This window comes from Etheostoma cragini, chromosome 22 (genome assembly GCF_013103735.1).
Source record: "Etheostoma cragini isolate CJK2018 chromosome 22, CSU_Ecrag_1.0, whole genome shotgun sequence".
Lineage (NCBI taxonomy): Eukaryota > Metazoa > Chordata > Actinopteri > Perciformes > Percidae > Etheostoma > Etheostoma cragini.
Window position 1 is genome coordinate 5,475,414 of NC_048428.1, and position 21,159 is coordinate 5,496,572.

The window sequence follows — 21,159 nt, forward strand, 5'->3', positions numbered from 1 at the left end:
AACCAATAACATGCAGAGTAGGTGGAAGTTCTTGTTATGAAAAATGTCTCTATCTGCTGAGCATTTATTTATTTATTTTTTATTCTTGTGGTAGGAACGTCTTGTCTTATCTGTTGTGCATTTTTCTTTTTCACCATGGGGATGGTGAGAACGGACTTTTGATTCCTCTGCATGTCTAGTATATGTAAAAGAAATTGACAATAAAGCTGACCTGACTTGAGTTGAGCTGAAAGTACTACAGGCCTGAGTATTGCCTGTATACAGCCACACATTATTAGCCTCAGATGCAAAGCACTCGCTGCTACTTGCTCTGAGGACAAAGTAATAATTATAGTAATAATAAAAAGGTTGGTTGTTCTCTCCAAAACGTTTCAGCGTCATTTCATGGTATAAGTCATCATATGGACAATAGTCTGTTCAATTGTCAAAATTACTCAAAAGGCATATACCATTAATACCATGTATGAATTGCTTGGAACATTTAATAAATTGATTAGAGTTATCGACCGTCAGGTGAAACTAGAACTTGACTAATGAAGATGGAGTATCACACATCTCAGATGACCAATCAAACAGTGTGTTTAATTACCTTACAGGTGCGGTCCATGATTGGGAATGCTGCCAAACATGTACTATATATACAGAGCAAGTACAATTTCTGAACATGGAGGCACCTGGCCAAGTAAATGAGCAAGGGCAACTGCCTGCTCGAGAAAGAGGAAGACGAAGAGGAGGAGGAGAAAGGGTGTGGGGTGGAGGAATAGGGGGAAGAGGCCGAGGAGCACGAAGACACCATGCTGACCCGGATGTTATTCGGGCCACAATTATAGACCATGTCATCAACTATGGCCTCACAGTGGTGGAGACAGGTCGCCAAGTGCAGCCTAATGTGCCTCGCTCTACAGTCTCTTCCATCATCCAGACCTTTCGCAGGGAAAAATGTAGTCAGTCTATGAAGGGTTTCTGGAAAGAACATCACAGAGTACGGTCTAGACCTGCCCCTTCGTGAAAATGCGCAATGAGATAACTGTTGTTTTGATTTGGCGCTATACAAATAAAATTGAATTGAATAGAATTATATGTTGTACAGGACAGGACACTGCCCATAGAGCAAGAAATATGTTTGTTTACTGATTTACCTATTCATTTATAGTGTGTGTGTGTGTGTGTGTGTGTGTGTGTGTGTGTGTGTGTGTGTGTGTGTGTGTGTGTGTGTGTGTGTGTGTGTGGGTATGCAATAGGCCTACAGTACTATCTTACCTCAATGGGATGTTATGATACAAAAAGTGACAAGAAAAAAACTTGGAGAACATAAACTATGGAATAGTTGATTTTGTGCAGTAGTGATGATAGTTTACATTAGTCTTCCAGTCACTGTGCAGTGATTCATTAGATTTGTGATAAAGTTACTGTAAGTAAAACAACAATACAATGAGATTGGTAACTCATTCTGTAAGAAATACATAAGGTATACATTACGAAAGGAGTGTCCTTTGAATTCTATGTCTAGGAATGGACGACAACCTTGCTGCCTGGCAGAGGAACACTTCTCAATGAACAACAAGAACAAGAGATCTGTAACATGATGATTGCAAATAATGCCATCACACTGAGATGGATCCATGCTGCAATACTACAAGACAATGTCATATTCCAAAATGTCATCTCTATAAGCATCTCAACAATAGCCCGGATGTTGAAGAAGCATCAGATGACAATGAAGCAAATTTACAGAGTACCGTTTAAAAAAAAAATGAATCCCCAGTGGGGAAATTACAATTTACACTCTGTGTTAGTAATCACACACAGGCCTGACATACACACACATGCTAATACAAGCACTAACGGAGAGATGTCAGAGGGAGTGGTCTGCCAGCTGAACCAGCGCCCTGAGCGGTTGGGGGGGTACGGTGCCTTGCTCAAGAGCACCTGGCAGTGCTCAGGAGGTGAAGTGGCATTTCTCCAGCCACCAATCCACACTTTGTACTTTTTGGTTCATATGGGGACTTGAACCAGTTATCCTCCGGTTCACAACCCAACTCCCTACGGACTAAGCTACTGCCACCCCAAATTTGAGAGAAACTGATAGAGTGACTGATAGAGTGAAAAGCTACTGTACCAGTATGTGCATGTAAGTCACTGGTTACTGGTTGTCCATCATTTATAACCTTTTTACAATTATGTAGTGGTTCCCTAACGTTTTTTGGCTTCAGTACCCACTTGACCTGATTTCTGAATCCAGATAATCCAGGAATGAAAGTATTTGATTTATCTGAATTCTACATTTTGCCCAAAAAATTAAGCTTACTGTGTGATGCAATTATCATTTTAATCCTTATTTTATAGAATACAACATACAATAAGAAAAAGGGTCAAAGAGCAGCAATTAGTGCCTCCCATGTAATTCTATGTAATACTTCGGGTTTTACTGTGACATTTCAGTAAGTCTAGTCATTTATGATTTACCCCCCCCCCTTTCTGTCAAATACCCCCTGTTGTACTACTGCGTTGAGAACGTCCGGTCTGTTTCAAGAAATGAGCCAAACTAACGGAGAAAAACTGTAAGATCAGTGTGTCAAAATTTTTTATCAGCTACAATCTTGTATGGCTGTACTAAAGTCTTTTTTTTTTTTTTTTTTTTACATTTAGAGCTTTTTGAATGAAACTTGGAATGTCTGTCTTCATATTGTATGACGTCATCACCCTAAAAAAAAAAGAGAGCTGCAATTATGGTTATGTAAACCTGTCAGCTGGTAGTTGAAAAACGTTAAGTTGGCTAATTCTTGTTTAATGGTGGTGTTGTCTCGGTAACGCAAAAAAACAAACATGAATCAATCCCTGTCTCTCACACTCGCTTACATACAATCCTGCCAGGCCACTACACACACCTTTTTATGCATGTATAGTTTTACAAAGTGAAACAACTCAAAGTCGCAAAGGGAGTTACCATCTCCAACAGAAAACACTGTTTACCAACTGCTCCAAACAGCTCTATTGTAGTCCAGCCTTTATTTCAGAGACAAACGTACGTCACTTTCTAACACACGTTATAATGCTTGCCTAGCTGCTAGCATGGCACGCCCTCACACTCTGCTTCTGACTGGCTAGTAGTCCTTCCCTCTGTATGCCTACTGTGAATGTGCAACTCCCAACAATGATTAAACAGAAGAGAAATGTCTGACTCTGAAGCTAAAACAGAGAGCTCAACACATCGGGTGAAAAGAGGAGCTGTAGCAATGTGCAGTGCAACAAATATATGGTGTTTTATGAAAATTAAACCATGTATTCTGATATACCTTCTGTGCACTAAGCACTTAATTCTGCACTGCTTTCTCACTCTCAAAACCGCCAAATAAAGCCTAAAAGTATATCCTGTTACTTTATTTTTTATTTTTTATACTTTATTGCAATGTTCTTTCATTTTATTGTGGCCCACTAAAAAAATGATGGAAATAAATATGAATATATTATAATATTATTAATATTATTATTATAAAATTAAAAAAGTTCATCTATTAAAAATGCAAATGGTTATTATGAACTTTTAATTGGTTCATTCATTTCAGGAGTTGACCCCGCCTTGATTGATAGGTGACAGCGGAAGCTTCTCTGCCACGCAGACAGCCAGTCTGTTAGCGGCCGTACAGTCTTGAACCAATTAAAACATTGATTCAGGAGTTGATCCCGCCTTAATTGATAGGTGCTTCTTTGGCACACAGACAGCACACAGACAGCCTGTTAGCTGCCGGTACGAAGAGATAACAGAGACATTAACATCTAAATATAATTGCATATATCACCTAAACACTTGGAAAAGTATGTTGGGAACCGTACTGCTGCCAGAGAGCCTTGGGGGGATTTTCGTGGTGTGGGATATTCTTTGTGTTTGTCCGACGTGAATCTTGGTGAGTTAGCTAGCCAAAGTGATTGAAGTATTGAGTGCTATTATACAGTTAGCTAACGCAGACACTACGCGGCATGTCATGAATTTCAGTGTGTTACCATATTAATGCATATTAATGCATATTAATAGATTAAAGATAGTCTATCTAAGCTCATTTACAATATACATCTGGGTTATAAAGAACGTAATTTGCAGTATGTATTTAAACTATATTCCTGTATTTTGAGTGCACAGAAAATTTCTTCAAGGCTCAGAAGAAAATGGGTAGGATGAACAAAACAATTTGAAAGCTGTAAAGTAAAGGAATTTGGATTTTCTGAGGTACCAGCTGGAAAACGTGCGAGAGCAGCTAGCAGAAACAAAGATGGCACAGACGCTTTTGATAGTTTCTGCTGATAAGGTCCATTAGCTGGCAGAGAAGGAGAAGTTGGAACACGAGGTGCAGCAGTACAACACGGGTGTTCAACCTCCAGGATGCCGAGAAGACCAAGCTAGAAGAAACGGTCAGAGAATATGCAAATACAGTCAAGTCTCTCAGGCTGCAGTACGTGCTGTCTGTGGAAAAAATAGGTGGAGAATTTCTGAAAAAGAACAAGGAGACTGAGGATCTGAAGAGCTAGTTGGCACGGCAGGCAGATGACACAATACATAAGTATCAAGAGTGTCAGAAGCATAACAGACACCTGAAATAAAGGGTAATGGCATCACATGATTTTCTCGTGGCGTACAAGGCAAAGAACAAGGAATTGGTAGAGGAGAACAAAAGGCTGACAGATAACCTGAGGATGCTCAAGTTGGAGTACAAGCATTTCCACTTGCCCCCTATTCGAAAACTTCCCCCTTCTGACAACAAATCAAACGACTTGTATGTGTCTGGGCACAGAGCAAAGGACGCCCTAGCTCAAGTTCGCTTCCCACTAAATTCCAAGTGTCAGTCTGAGTCTATAGGCAAGCTGAAGCGCACCCCCTTCCCCCTATCTCCACTAGTCTCCAGTGCAAAGGAAGAAAAATCAGGCCAGGCCCGCCACCTCAATGATCCATCTCCGTAAACATAAGTTAACGTTCCTGCACCGGGCCTTGGTGGGGATAAGCTGCTAATCAACGGTGATGTCAGCACCAGGCTTGTAACAAGCTATGCTGTTCGCCAGAAACTTGTTTCACGTTGCCAAGACCAGGGCAAACTTGTTACCTTGCAGATGAATGTGTCTGGTTTCTTTTTATTGAACCGCTGGAATTTCATGACCTCTCTAAATCTGTTTCAGGCCATTGTTTCTGTAAAAACGGGCAAGCCGCATTTTTCTGACCACAAACTGTCCACATCGATGTGTTTTGCACCCTGTGCCCCGCGGACATGCAGCAGGGCTATAAATGCCTTTAGTTCAGCCACTGTCAGGTCCCAGGAGCTGTCACCATGGTGCCGATGGGCCTCAGCCACAATGCAGTCCCTGATGTGATTCAGCATGCCATTATCGAAGAGACACACAAAGGCTGTGAGCGCTTGGTTTTCTCCCTGGACATTTAGTCAGCTGAAGCACTGTCCATGCCGTCCCATTTTTCCCCATTTCCACAGCCGCCTCCGGCCGTGATGACTCAGGTGGGCTGTATGTTGGCTCAAGGGTTGGGCCTAATGGTTCGGGAAGGCCCCCCCAAAAAAACAATAACTATAGACTAATAATAATAGCCTACAATTGCAAATATGACCAGGATAGCTGTGTAGCCAAACTCACCGGAAACATCAGCCGTGGCCGGCTCAATGCCATCAAAGGGACTATCAAGCGTAAACGGAACATTTCGATCCAAAGTCTTAGATTACAGTCGTCGCCTTTTTTTCCCCTGTTTGCCTACTCTCTGATGAGGATGAAGTGTTGGACCTATCATTCACCCAGGAATGGTCGCTGTCACTGTCCTCCGACTCTGATAAAGCCCCAGCATCAGAATCATCACTTCCCATGTTCTAAAGCATCTCCAAGGCCATTTCAACAGTTATATACGGGCGGCTGTGGCTCAGTGGTAGAGCGGTTGCCTGCCAATTGGAAGGTTGGTGGTTTGATCTCTTGGCCCTGCAGTCCCATATTGAAGTGTCCTTTGGCAAGACACTGAACCCCAAGTTACCTCCAATGCTGCGCATGTGTGTGAGTGTTCTTCCTATCTCCCATTCAATCCCTTCCTGGTGCCCTTTCTATTTCCCTCCTCTCTATCCCCCTCAAGTTTCTTTTGCCCTCTCTTTCCCTCTCTGGTTCGGTCTACTGTCCCCTGACCTGGTTCCCTTGTTTCCTAATTCCCCAGGGGCCTTGGCCCCTTATCCCTGTTCCATCTCCTCGGTCCCCTGTGCCCTTGCGTCCCTTGGTTCCCCAGTGTTCTTGTTCTTGCCCCGGTGTCTTTCTGTTTTCTTTTTTTTTTTTTTTACCCTCTGGAATCTGTTCTTGGGGGGGGGGGGGGCGGGCTGCTGTTGTGTTTTGGGGTTTTTGCTTTGCATTCTTTTCCTCTATTTTTTATCCTGTCTTGTGGTTGTATCTTGTTTTCTCCCTGGTCCTGAGTTGTCAGTCCTGTCTTGTGTTTCCCTGAGTGTCTGTATGTTCTGTTTCCTGTTACATTTTGAAGTCTGTTTTTTGTCTCATCCTCTCTTTAGTTTTATTTCCTGTCGAATCTCAGTGAAAGTATAACAAATGTGTCATATTAGTCTAGATTTAGCAGGATTTTAGCGTAACTTTGGGCCATAGCTGTATCGTAAACAGCTTGTCGGTACACGATCCGTTCTGCGTATGTGCAATTCGTTCGCGTACGCGCAGATGATAATCATGATGTACTAGGATTAGCTGTTAGCTAAACTAACGTTAGCTTTCTAGTGGAGGCGAACAGACTTTCTTAACTGTCTATGTGAACAGATCGTGCAGTGTCGTAAATCCGCGTTCATCATTATATCATCTGCGCATGCGCAAACATCTTGCACATTCTCAGAACAGATTGTGCGGGCAGGACGGATTGTGTACCGACACAGCCCACCTGTTGTGGATCTTGAACTTCATCCAAAATGAAACTGCACAAACTGCAGCTCCCCCTACTGACAAAATGGGCTTACTTTTCAATTATATTAAAAGGCTGAATTGGAGCTTCTGATGTTCTATGTTAACAACATTTGGCTTGCCATATTCTACTTAATTAAACTGGTTCTATTCACATCTGCAAAAAAAAGACTTGCGTTACATTACTCTACCAATTCCTTAAAACAATGGGAGAAGACAAGAAACTACTTCCATACATCTTTGAATAACGCATTTAACCCAAATCTTGTGTTTTTGCCACAGCAGCAGCACAGAGGAATCCTACTTTTCTGAATCCAAAGCAGAGCAGACCATCAAACTTCCCCAACTGGCAACAGACTGGAGAAGAGGCTGGAGCAGAGACCCCTTTTTTAGCTACTGAAATTATTGACATTATGATAGACAGTGGATATTGTGAGAATTAGTTTTTGTTCTCCAACATGTACACACTGCTGTTGTGAAGGGATACTTTTCTTAAATAAATGTTATTCTTGGCTCAATTGCTCAGTGTCTTTGGGTTCAAACAACATTATCATGATCCCATTGACATCCAAAAATAGATAAATTGACGTTTTTTCTTAACTGATTCTGATTGGGTATCACCTGCAACACAGCCAATAATCGAGACACACCTACCAAACGAGAGAAAACAACTTGAGCCGTTGCACACCGATCCCAGGAAACATGCGTTTCAACAAAAACTGGTTTAAGCTTGTAATAGTGTTTTTGTACATAAGCCCTTAGTAGACAAAAGTAGGATATTTATCTCAAATTATACAAACCCGGTTCCCAAATAGTTGAGACACTGTACGAATTGTGACTAAAAACAGAATGCAATGATGTGGAAGTTTGAAATGTACATATTTTATTCAGAATACAACATAGATAACATATTAAATGTTGAAATTGAGAACATTTATGATTTTAAGGGAAAAATAAGTTGACTTCAAATTTCAGGATTTCAGTTTAGTTTTTGTTGACAGGCTTAAGAGTTCATGACAAGATATGGCCATGGTAAATATGGTGATGATTGATCGTTGTTTAGGTTCCTTAAACCATGTTAAGCCTTTTCAGGTTAAACGTTTTAGAATGTCCCTTCAACAGAGTTCCTAAATTTGATAAGGCTTCGTAGACAACAATGAGGTGCTGATTATGCTCAGAGGCATTTGGATGCTAGAAAGAATTTTTGAAGCTATGAGCAGCTATTTTTTTAGCCAAGGGTACTTTTTGAGCTGAAACAGCTCACAGTGCTGTGTAAAATTGTTGCTGTAAATTTATTAAAGATGGCATCCACTGACTCATGCACAGCATTAAATGCTTGCATCAGCAGTTCTTAAGTGTGTGGCATGTTCATGATTATAGTATGTGTGTGTGTGTGTGTGTGTGTGTGTGTGTGTGTGTGTGTGTGTGTGTGTGTCACATTCAGAGTTCAGGTTGAGGTTGACTGTATACAACAGGAACATAAAAAACACTCCTTCAATCAGGGTGTGTCAGCATGCATGGTGCATTTGTGGCCAGTGACAGGTGTGACTCACACTGTGTCTGTGGGTTTCTGTGTGTGTGTGTGTGTTTTAAGTTGTATGTTAAAAGAGTGCGTTAGCCTTCTTGCATGTGAACAAACCAATGTAGTGCCATGCATGGTGCAAATAATTAAGCTTATATCCACTGCATTCCACCTCTGGGATAGCTCTGAGGCAGCTAGCTAGACTATCTGTCCAATCCACAGACTGTGTATATATATATATATATATATTGAATATATTTAATGTTAACAGTCTATGGTCCAATCTCAGGTTTTGTTGCACAACAAAAACAACTTTTAACCATGTTCAACAAAAAAAGATCCCTCCAGAGGCTATTTTCCAGAGCTACTGGGGCTCCGTGCAGCGCTTAGCTTTGCCCATGACGATTGTGATTGGTTTAAAGAAATGCCGATAAACCAGAGCACCTTTCTCTCCCATCCCGAAATCTTGTGTGGACCCTACTTTGTAGTATTGTGGAGGAAGGTCTGGCAATGCGAGACTAGACATACTTTAACCTGTCTATCTGCACTAAATTATGTGTATGCGTGTGTGTGTTTGTGTGCATATCACTTATGATACTCACATCATTCCTAATTTCTCTGTTGGTGTCGGACCATGCATGCTGAGACAAAGTCTTCACATCCTATTAACGTACAACGCAGGCTCAAAATACTACCCTAGCCTTTTCTGCGTATTCATGCCAAACACCCTATTTGAGTGCACGAGGATCAGTACTCACTGCATTCATGTCGATGCCATTGGTGTAGGACCAGGCGTGCTGGAAATACTCTTCCAGCCTCTGCCTGAGCGGGTTGGGGATCTGGTGGAATCGGATGAACTCCCTGACTCTCAGCATCTGGGTGTGGTAGCGGGCCGTCCCTGAGTACAGCCGCTGGATGATGGCTGACACATTCCCAAAGATGCTGGCGTACATCAAGGCTGGAGGTGGGAGACAGGAAGAGGGTGAGGGTGAGACATAAGGGCGCATTTGGAAGTGTGAGGAAGGAGGAAACAAGGGAAGTATGCAGAGAAGAACGTAGACATTAACATAAAGCACAAGGACACGCGGGTTTGATACACTGATATGACCTGACATATTTCTGACTGACTGTCTTCTCCATCTGAAAAGAAATATATTATTAGCTGGACCCTCTTGGGTGACGTTTTTTTATATAAATAAGGTAAGTGGAGAAGGGCAAGGAAAAGATAAAGAGAAAACAATAGACAGAGGAAGATCAGGTAGCTGATGGGCTTAATAATGGAGAAGGATGTTAGCATGAATCAGAGCTGTATTAAAAAACAATGACGTAAGACTCAGTAACGCTGGAGGCAGTTTCTAGGTCTATGTGGAACCAAAGGTAAGTTGTGGAATACACCCCCTCTGGCAATCTGCACTGCTATTTCTGTATCCTCTTTTCTACATCAGTTAAGACACCACTGTTTAAACTGGATTTTAACTGACTTGCATTCTTTTATATTTCCTGCAACATATCATATATATACAGAGATGGGAAGTAATAAAGTACAAATACTTTGTTGCTGTACTCAAGTAGATTTTTCAGATGTTTTTACTTTACTATTTATATTTGTGGCAACTTTTTACTTTTACTTCTTACATTTTAACACAAATATTGGTACTTTCTACTCCTTACATTTTACAAAACTGACTCGTTACTTTAGTTTTGTACAAAAGGTTGTCATGTCAGAGAATAGACACGCGTCTCACACCACGAGCTGGCGAGCCACACAGAGAGAAAAGGATTCATAACAATCCGTGCTCAAGCATTTACATTGAGGAAACTGTATCTGTATATCTAAGTATTTGAACACCCTGATATTTTGCAAGTTCTTCCACTTAGAAATCATGGAGGGGTCTGAAATTGTCATCGTAGGTGCATGTTCACTGTGAGAGACACAATCTAAAAAATAAAATCCACAAATCACAATGTATGATTTTTTAACTATATATTTGTATGATACAGCTGCATATAAGTATTTGAACACCTGTCTATAAGCTAGAATTCTGTCCCTCAAAGACCTGTTAATCTGCCTTCAAAATGTCCACCTCCACTCCATTTATTATTCTAAATTAGATCTGTTTGAGGTCGTTAGCTGCATAAAAACACCTGTACACCCCATTCAATCAGTAAGAATCCAATTACTAACATGGCCAAGACCAAAAAGCTGTCCAAAGACACTACAGACAAAATTGCACACCTCCACAAGGCTGGAAAGGGCTACGGGGAAATTGCCAAGCAGCTTGGTGAAAAAAGGTCCACTGTTGGAGCAATCATCAGAAAATGGAAGAAGCTAAACAAGACTGTCAATCTCCCTCGGACTGGGGGTCCATGCAAGGTATCACCTCGTGGGGTCTCAATGATCCTAAGAAAGGTGAGAAATCAGCCCAGAACTTCACTGGAGGAGCTGGTCAATGACCTGAAAAGAGCTGGCACCACTCTTTCCAAGGTTACTGTTGGTAATACACTAAGACGTCGTGGTTTGAAATCATGCATGGTGCGGAAGGTTCCCCTGCTTAAACCAGCACATGTCAAGGCCCGTCTTAAGTTTGCCAATGATCAAGAGGAGTCATGGGAGAAAGTCATGTGGTCAGATGAGCCCAAAATAGAACTTTTTGGCCATAATTCCACTGACCGTGTTTGGAGGAAGAAGAATGATGAGTACCATCCAAAGAACACCATCCCTACTGTGAAGCATGGCGGTGGTAGCATCATGCTTTGGGGTTTTTTTCTGCACATGGGACAGGGCGACTGCACTCTATTAAGGAGAGGATGACCGGGGCCATGTATTGCGAGACTTTGGGGAACAACCTCCTTCCCTCAGTTAGAGCATTGAAGATGGGTCGAGGCTGGGTCTTCCAACATGACAATGACCCGAGGCACACAGCCAGGATAACCAAGGAGTGGCTCTGTAAGAAGCATTTCAAGGTTCTGGCGTGACCTAGCAAGTCTCCAGACCTAAACCCAATAGAGAATCTTTGGAGGGAGCTCAAACCCCGTGTTTCTTAGCAACAGCCGAGAAACCTGACTGATCTAGAGAAGATCTGTGTGGAGGAGTGGGCCAAAATCCCTTCTGCAGTGTGTACAAACCTGGTGAGAAACTACAGGAAACGTTAGACCTCTGTAATTGCAAACAAAGGCTACTGTACCAAATATTAACATTGATTTTCTCAGGTGTTTAAATACTTATTTGCAGCTGTATCATACAAATAAAAGTAAAAAAATCACACATTGTGATTTCTGGATTTTTTTTTTTTAAGATTATGTCTCTCCCAGTTGACATGCACCTATGATGACAATTTCAGAACCCTCCCTGATTTCTAAGTGGGAGAGCTTGCAAAATAGCAGGGTGTTCAAATACTTATTTTCCTCACTGTATAAATGTGAGCAAAATAGATATTCTATATACAGTATATTCTTACCTCTCTCCTCTCCTCTTAGTTGCACTACAGCACTTACTGTTAAAACATACGTTTGGAGACACTACCTTATTTAATTGATAGATTAATAGGTATTTTTGTGTCGGTGTTGTAGTTTGTCGACGGTCCCTAAGCACCGCCGGCTGCTGCTAGAGACCAATCCTTTTTCTTCAGGTCGGAGGACAGCTCGTTTTGAGAAAAATGAGTTTGTAGCTAATTGTTAACTTTACTACGTTAGGAAAAATGCGTCATTTGTGATTTAATATCCTTTCGCTAAAGAGTAGTTGATCACAGAAGTTTGAATCTGTGAATATCTTTCCCACTCTTCTCACGTTTATTACGATTATGAATCCGTGCGCAGTTTTTTAAACTGTGCGCATGGATTATGAATCCGTTCGCACGGTTGTGTGGTAGTCTTTACAATATTATTTATTTATTTCCATAAACACATACGCACACACACGTTTGTCCTGTTTGATTGTAATGAAGCATCAAAAGAGAGTTGTCTCCGTCTGACACACCTGGGGCCAAGTTGGAAACCAGAATCAGCTTTAAATCCAGTCCTAGTCTAGTCCTCACCAACAAGTTTCAAGTCATTTCACTTGAGATACCATTATTATTGTCTGAGTTATCAATTCTGAATTCAACCTAATTGTCAATACAGTAGGCTACTGTACGTTGCACTTGATGCACCACTACGAGACAGCTCGTTAGGTTCCCAAACATGTCCTTACCTGAGAAAGATGTTTGACATAGTAGACTATGCATCTAGAATGACTCCCGGCCAATGTGCTGCGTAATTCTAAACTATAGGTAACCACTTATTTAAACACAGTTTAGTCATTCATATTTTATCCTTTATTTTCTTTCCAGAAGCCATAATTGAGCCCCCAAACACACATGTAGATTTATTAACATGTTAAGGGAAAGATTAAATTCTCAGACATATATTCATTTCCTGTTCAGAAAAAAACCCAGAATGGCCACAACCCTAATCTCACAAATTGTTAAGAAAAACAAACTCTGTGTTGCTATCCCTCCACCCAGGCCAAGAAAGACAACACTTTCTATAAGCACACAATATTATATTAGTCTTTGCTGAACTTTAGAAAGCATTTTAGCACTCACCCTAACCCTTACTGTAATGAGGAATTTGAATTATGTCACCCCACCTCCTACACTGATATTTCATTTAGAAGCGATGTAGTTTTGGCCAGTATGGACAGGACAAACGATTACACAGACAATGGTTGGTATCAAAGGAATCGTTCAGTTCAAAGTCTATTTGAAAACAACTCTCACCTGTCCATATGTACATACATTGACAAAGTTTTGGGTTGATTTACACGTTCCTCCTGTTTAAAATGACAGTGAAAGACCCCTACCTGACGCAATTATGATGTAAGTATTGTAGGACAGATCCCCGATCTTCCTTCTTTGATAAAATGCATTCTACCGTTTAGCTTCTTGGTTGAGGAACATTTAGAAAACAATTTTCCTATTAAAAAGACTGCACCTTTGGTATGTATTCACTTGCTTTGTCTGACTTAGACTGCTGAATATAAGCTTCAGATAAAGTGTTGAATTCATTTTCACACTGAACGAGGACTGTGGATGTTCCCATCACTTTAAAATATTAATATTAAAATAGCGTTAAGACATGATCTCCTGACAGGAAGAAGGATTACAGCATCCAAAACTATCTCTGTGTACATACAAGCATGTGAGTATTGTTTAAAAGTCCCATGGCATGACAATTTAACTTTATGAGTTTTTTTAAACAATAATATGCGTTCCCCCTGCCTGCCTTTGGTCCCCCAATGGCTAGAAATGGTGATAGGTGTAAACCGAGTCCTGGGTATCCTGCTCTGCCTTTGAGAAAATGAAAGCTCAGATGGGCCGATCTGGAATCTTGCCCCTTGTGATGTGTCTAGCGTTGGCGAACCGCTGACCCGCTGCCTCCTTCTACCTATTTATCATATAGTTGTAACATCACAACCTTACAAAAGTCCTGGCAGGCCGTTTAAAGGCACAGTTTCTGAATACGGGCTGTCTGCATTTCGTTTTAGATTGAGTGTTTTGATACTTGATATAGCACCTCAATCTGCTTTTTAATTAAAAAGAATAGATGGAAGTCCCACTTTTTACAATATGAGCCTTTGGCGGCTGTGGCTAAGTTGGTAGAGTGGTTGAATGGTTCCTGTACAAGTGCTTTTAATAGTCGTAAAGACTAGAAAAGCTCTATATAAATACAGTCCATTTACATCTCATGTACTAATTCATGGAACGGGTCTGCACCATTTGCAGACATTATTTGACTGAGAGACATTGGTCCTATGACTAAAGACTAATTCCGTTTATAAACCTGTGGTCTGCATGAGGTCAGTCCTCTGGAGAACAGATGAGGCAGGAGTTTGACTGATCTAAAAGGGTTTTGTCTTTAGAGGACAGAGTGTTTTCTGTCACATCCTTCATGAGCCTCCCTGTTTTGTCCTGTTGTCAAGTTGGATCCTGCTAACCTCTGAACCTCTGTCAGTTCCCATTGCTGTCTACTTCACCCACTAAAACGGCTGTCTGTGTGTGTGTGTCTGTGTGTGTGTGTGTGTGTGTGTGTGTGTGTTTTTGCATGTGTGTGTCACACACAAGGGACACAATTGATCCCTAACTGATTATGAATAACTTTTATAATTCTCATGGTAATTTCATAGGACATTTCCATTTTGAGGCAACAGGATATTGTACTTCAGTAATGGATATTTTACAAGCCTCAGGTCATTGTCTGGCCAAGCAAATGTCAAACTGTCTGGAGGAGACAAAAAAAAGCCCTTGTTGAGTAAGTTTTTCCAAGTCTTTGCTTTTACCCTTGGATAACTGTAACCACAGTGCAATACAGCCTAATTCCAGCACAAAATAATGTGTTCTAAAAACGAGCAGTTAATAGTTTGTAGTTACTTTTTGGACTGAGAATTATTTTTAGGGCCCTATTTTGACAATCTAAGCGCACGGCGTGAATAACTTGTTGCAGGTGCGTTTAGGGCGTGTACAAATCCAATTTAGTTTAACAGCGGAAAAAATGGTCCATGCGCCAGGTTCAAAAGGGTTTAAATTAATCATAGATGGGTTTGAAACCAATCAGAGGGTCATCTCCCATTCCCTTTAAAAGCCGTTTGGACCTTGGCGCAATGCTATTATTACGGCAGATTTGCTGAGACCATACCATACTACTATTTGACATTGTAAAAAAATATATATCTTTATTTTTTTGTCACGACATCAGCCCCCATTCAGATCAGCTGGTATTCTGTCTATAATAGAATTGAATGGAAGGTGACCCCAAACATTTGACCGGTAGAGTACACTGCCAGTGTACTGAGCAATTTCTCACATACTGTCACTGTTCACTCAGGCCTGAAGCCAAGGAACACCTGGCTTCCTATCAGCATGCTATCAGTACTTACATCCTATGAGCATGACGCAGATGGAGAAGATCTTCTCAGAGTTGGTGTTTGGGGACACGTTTCCAAATCCCACACTGGTCAGGCTGCTGAAGGTGAAGTACAGAGCTGTGACGTACTTGTCTTTGATGGAGGGTCCCGAACCTGGAGAGGATATTTAGAGGTTACACAAAGATTTCAAAACGTTGTTTTGCCTAGCAGAACGATAAATGATTACGGATGATCATTCCACAATTTATTATATATAAAAAAAGCACATTTTCCAGGGATGCAAACATATGGCGTTAAAAAAGAGAGACAAAGATAAGGGTATGCAGGGGCATGCCCCCTGTGAGAATTTTGTTTTTTTACTTTAAAATGTGGAATTACTGTACATTTTAGCAAGTGTATATAGGGAAAAACTCGCCCCAGAATTATTGTTCAGTTCAGGGAATTTGTCCATTGTATTTTGACACTATTCTATTCTATTCTGTGTAGGGGAGAGTTTAAGATGCTGAAAGTAATGTTGCTGCAGCAGCGCCTTCTACAACTGTTAAAAAAACACAACAATTGATACAAAAAGTCCCAACCTAAGTCCATATTTTAACAATGTAAGCGCACGGCGTGAGACGCCAAGTGCAGGTGCGATTAGAGCATGTTTAAATCCAATTTTGCTAGTTTAACGCCAGATAAAAGGCTCCGTGTGCCAGGCGCATGGTTCAACAGGGTTTTCATTAATTGGGTGTAACATGCAATCAACCAATCACAGGGTAATCTCCCATTCCCTTTAAATGCCAGCGTGTTTGGACCTTGGCGCGTTTCTATTCTGATGGAGGAAGGAGAGATTTCCTGGAGAAGAAACTGATCCGCTTGTGCGTGAGGTGAAAATGTGCAAGCCGATCATACCATAACACTATTTCACATTGTAATATTAGCTTTTTTTACTTTTACTTCGGGCTTTGTGCAGTGCAGGGTGCAAGATAATGGCCTTGGTGTGTGAGATACAGGATACGGTGTACAACACAAGGAGAGAGAGTGTGTATGAACTACACAGCAGACTGAATTCTCTACTGAGGGTGACAAACAGCTGACTCAAATAAAAAAGTCAGTAGATTGTCACACCAGAAGGAAAAAAGGGAAAAACTTTAAAGCTGCCAGATGTTTACTGGGTGACCATACAGATGTTTGTGTTTTAAAGCTACAGCGCGTAGATTCTGTCGCCCCAATGAGGAATTTAAAGTAATGACAACAACACTGCTGTTGCATCCACATGACACAATCCTTCTGTGTTCACGCACCACCCCCACCCCTCCTCCATGCAGTTGCTAGTAGCCAGGGAGGACACGTGTTTGACTTTTCAATCAATGTTTTTAACTTCTGTATTTTCATAAACACATCCAGGCGGCCACTTGCCATCTAAATAGCAAGTAGAATATCGATGTGATATTGATTTACCGCACACACAAACAAGCACATGTGGTGCCGGGGTCACACAACTGGTTGAGCATGTGCCCCACGTACAGAGGCTCGGATTTTGCTGCAGCGACCGCAGGTTCAATTTCAACCATGTTATTCCCTGTCTCTCTCCCCTTTCCCCTTTTCAGCTGTTCTGTCTAAGGCCTAAAATGCTAAAATGCAGTCTAAAGATCTTTTTAAATAACTACACAACACCTCACCCTAAAACCAGCGGCTCTGTCTCACACGGGTAGAGCAAAGCTGTATTGCATATGTTGTATTTCTTGCGTATTGCGTAAATTCCTATAAAGTATGCCAACCCAGACCCCATCTCCCCCCCAAAAAACTCATTGGAGTTCCACAAGTCACATCAACGGTCAGTTTCACCAAAATGCGACAAGTTTGCAATCCTTGGTTTGTTTAAAGCTGAGCTAACCAGAACTGTATAGACAGTAACACTGCAATATTTCTAACCAGTAACTCATTATCTTTCCTCTCAGTACCTAGGACGGAGCTGTTGTAGTGCTTTCCCAATTGGTCCCCCAGCGTGTGGAGCCAGCCAATTGAACCATTCCTCTCGACGCTACCGATGGCATACCTGGAAAAGATAAACAGTTACAACATGATTGTATGTATATAATTACTGATGTTGGCAATAATTAGCCCAAAGGTAGATTAAATTCATTTTTCATATTGATTCAGAAAGTTTAGACTGGTTTTAGACTGCAGTTTCAACTTCTAAAATTTGACTTTTTGTCAGAAAGAAATGTACTTGGTGCTTGAGAACACACAGTACACCTCTATAAAAAAACATGAGAAACTTAATTTTTTTAAAGGTCCCATGACATGGTGCTCTTTGGATACTTTTATATAGACCTTAGTGGTCCCTAATACTGTATCTGAAGTCTCTTTTATATAGACCTTAGTGGTCCCCTAATACTGTATCTGAAGTCTCTTTTATATAGACCTTAGTGGTCCCTAATACTGTATCTGAAGTCTCTTTTATATAGACCTTAGTGGTCCCTAATACTGTATCTGAAGTCTCTTTGATATAGACCTTAGTGGTCCCCTAATACTGTATCTGAAGTCTCTTTTATATAGACCTTAGTGGTCCCCTAATACTGTATCTGAAGTCTCTTTCCCGAAATTCAGTCTTGGTGCAGAATTACAGCCACTAGAGCCAGTCCCACAATGAGCTTTCCTTAGAATGGGCCATTTCGGAGTCTGCAGCTTTTAAAGGGGGGGGCAAGGTGGAGTATGACCTCATAAGCGGCAAGATTCCAGATTGGCCCATCAGAGCTTTCATTTTTTCAAAGGCAGAGCAGGATACCCAGGGCTCGGTTTACACCTATCACCATTTCTAGCCACTGGGGGACCATAGGCAGAGTGGGGGAATGCATTTTAATGTTAAAAACACCTCATAAAGTGAATCTCTCATGCCATGGGACCTTTAAGCATTGTGTTGAAGTTGAGAAGATCAAGATCTGTGACTAGCACTAGCAACCATATGATACCAGCTGTGATGTATGCAGAGTCACACAGAGACTAGATTATTCCCACATTACTCCTCTGTAAGTGGACAGTGACATGGCATTGTACCAGATGCAGGCCAGCCAGTGAGCGATGAGGGCGAAGGTGCACATGAGGAGGAAGAGGACAGCGGCACCGTACTCCGAGTAGCGGTCCAGCTTCCTGGCTACACGCACCAATCGCAGGAGACGAGCCGTTTTCAGCAGACCAATAAGAGTGGTGGTCTGATGGGAGATGGAGAGACAGAGTACAGGTATTGGTAATGAGATATGGTAGTGAAAAACATGGCAGAAAACAGTCTGCCCCTGGCTCTAATGTTTCCTCGCAGCTTTCCCACCTGCTGTCACGCACACACACACACACACACGCCCACAAGTGCATGTGAACACAAAAACACACACAAACACACACACACACACACACACACACACACAGGTGGGGCAGCCATGGCCTTGTCTCGATGGGAATCACTGAGGACGTGGTAAATCCTGACTTCTTTTCATTACTTTGGGCTGTCTACTCCTGTGTCTACTCTTTGTCTTCAGTTGCTCCCCTTCATGTCCATACAACAAAATAAAGAACAGGACGCTTACTGCGCTGGCCGAGAGCCCAGTGCTCTGTGCATGTGTGTGTGTGTGTGTGTGTGTGTGTGTGTGTCCTGGTAGTAAACAATAGTTGTCTGGTGAGGAAAATCTCAACTTTCTTGGCTCTGTGTCCCCTTCTGGACAGCGTCTATGAAGTAAAACTTGGCAAAGCTTTCCCCGGGCAGTATTTCAATGTTGGGGAGTTTCCACATTCCTCTCTTTTGTCTTGGTGGGTGGCTTAATCACTAAAAATAACAACTGTTTTTATTACTTACATGCTTCCCATTACTTATAAATGCATTTGAAGTACTGCTTATTCAATGGAATTACCCTAGGCTGAGCTGCTGTGTGAGTGATCATCCTCGGCCCTCAGCGCTTTTCATCCTTACAGTATTATGTGGGAAGGTTCCTCAGGGGTCTGAGGCAGCCTACAGTGTAACTGTCACACCCTCCCTCCCCATCCTCTTTCTCTAACTCCCACCCTCTTTCCGTAGACACCCACCTGTCTTAACTTAAATTCTCCAACCAACACCTCCATTACTTCACTTTTCAATTATACAGCAAAACATAGGACGTAATTACACAGAGTCTGAACTATACTGTGTGTAGTGTATCTCTGCACTCTCCCTGTTATATACTGCATTTCAAGTTTGGGCATAGGAGGCAGGGCCCCCTAATGAAAGATGTTATCCTGTTATGGGACATGGAGGATCCAACATTTGTGTAGCTTGACTCATACTTAAAGTCAGGATATCTCAGCCTCTCCTGCCTCTTTATTTCATTTTTAAGATAGTTGTTTGTGCACTTTAGGCCTTTAATTTCACAGGACAGATAAAGACATGAAAGGGGAATGACATGCAGCAAGTGGCCGAGGTCGGAGTCGAACCCTCGGCCGCTGCGTCTGATTATTTTCCTCAATCTATTGATAAATCCTTTGGTTTATTAAAAAATTGTGAAAATTGGCACTTCTTGCTAACAATCACACAATGCAATGTGTCAAATCTTACAGTACTAGACAGTAGTGGAGGAGTAAAGAGCGGGTGATTTGAATATACAGCCATAGTTCTTTCTAAGAAAACATCATAAAACATTATTGGGAAACATTGGGAAATGATGGACCTAAAACAACAAATGACAGTTGATCAGACTCCAAGGTCTACGTCTTGAAATAGTTCAGATGACTAGCAGTCTAAAACTCTAAGGTTACACTATTATTACATTTCCATGGAAAAGCATTAGGGTCACTCATGAAAAAATGGGATTGAGTTATGAGTTATAAGTCAGAATTCTCTGGACAAGCTGGACACAGAAAATATTTTCTTTCCTTAACAAATCACTTAAAAAAATACTAAATTGTGGATTCAATGTTCTCTCGATACAATTCACTCATGTTCTTACTAGCATTTTGCACACTGCAATGCAAGATGTAAGGTAGACACGGTCCACCACAGCTGGCTGCAAATCAACTTCCCATTGGAGACAATTAAATTATGAAACACTAAACTAAAGCAGCTCTGCCTCTCTCTTTCTTCCTCCTATTCCCTATCTTCCAGCTCCCTGTCTTCCTCCTTCCTTTCCCTCGTTGTAACTTTCTTTTTCTCGTCTCCTCTTTATTCCATTACATAAGACACTGGCAGAGACGTCAACGCAACATTTCTCTCTTGTTCTCTTTATCTCGCCATGTCTCTAGCACTTGTCTTGTCCTCCCTCACACCTTCTCTGCCAACCATAGTCCACACATCATCATCCCAATGGATTCTTAATAATCTGCTCAAATGAATTGCGCATTTGAGTGTGTGAAGCCGTTTGTGACTGTGTGTTTTCAAAGTGCTAAACACATAAATGTAACTACCTTGTTTATTATATGTAGGTATATACTGTACTTTGAATTTATTTGATGCCTTTGTTTCATGTGACCAGGCTTTTGCTTTTTATTTATTTCCATTCTCACCTGTGTTTACTTTGCAGATTGCAGGACTTTAATAATAGCTATAATCAGAAATGGGTACCAATAACCGATTTCAATACTTTATAGGCAGCGACTGAATTGTCTCCTTAGTATCAAGACATGCCTCGTCAAAGGAGTAAATCTCATCGGTGTCAGTGAGCCAATAAGCATGGAGCATATTTCTACCAAGATCTAATAATGTTGCTGATTGGCTGTCTAACATCACAGTTTCTCCCCAAAAGCCATAACCACTCTGAACTCACACATGCACTGACTTCACTTCACAGCCAAACCCCCCCCCCCC

At 41.4% G+C, this 21,159-nt stretch overlaps 1 protein-coding gene across 1 annotated transcript in view; it reads right to left on the reverse strand.

Annotated features, from left to right (window-relative positions):
- kcnh2b (potassium voltage-gated channel, subfamily H (eag-related), member 2b) overlaps positions 1 to 21,159 on the reverse strand; it is a 299,990-nt gene that overhangs the window by 20,537 nt on the left and 258,294 nt on the right. Inside the window, exons 8-11 of the mRNA XM_034862772.1 lie at positions 18,393 to 18,634; positions 17,297 to 17,391; positions 15,363 to 15,503; positions 9,208 to 9,407 (exon numbers count right to left, since the gene is read on the reverse strand). Of these exons, the coding sequence (XP_034718663.1) occupies positions 9,208 to 9,407; positions 15,363 to 15,503; positions 17,297 to 17,391; positions 18,393 to 18,634 (678 nt within the window). The remainder of the gene's footprint in view (positions 1 to 9,207; positions 9,408 to 15,362; positions 15,504 to 17,296; positions 17,392 to 18,392; positions 18,635 to 21,159) is intronic.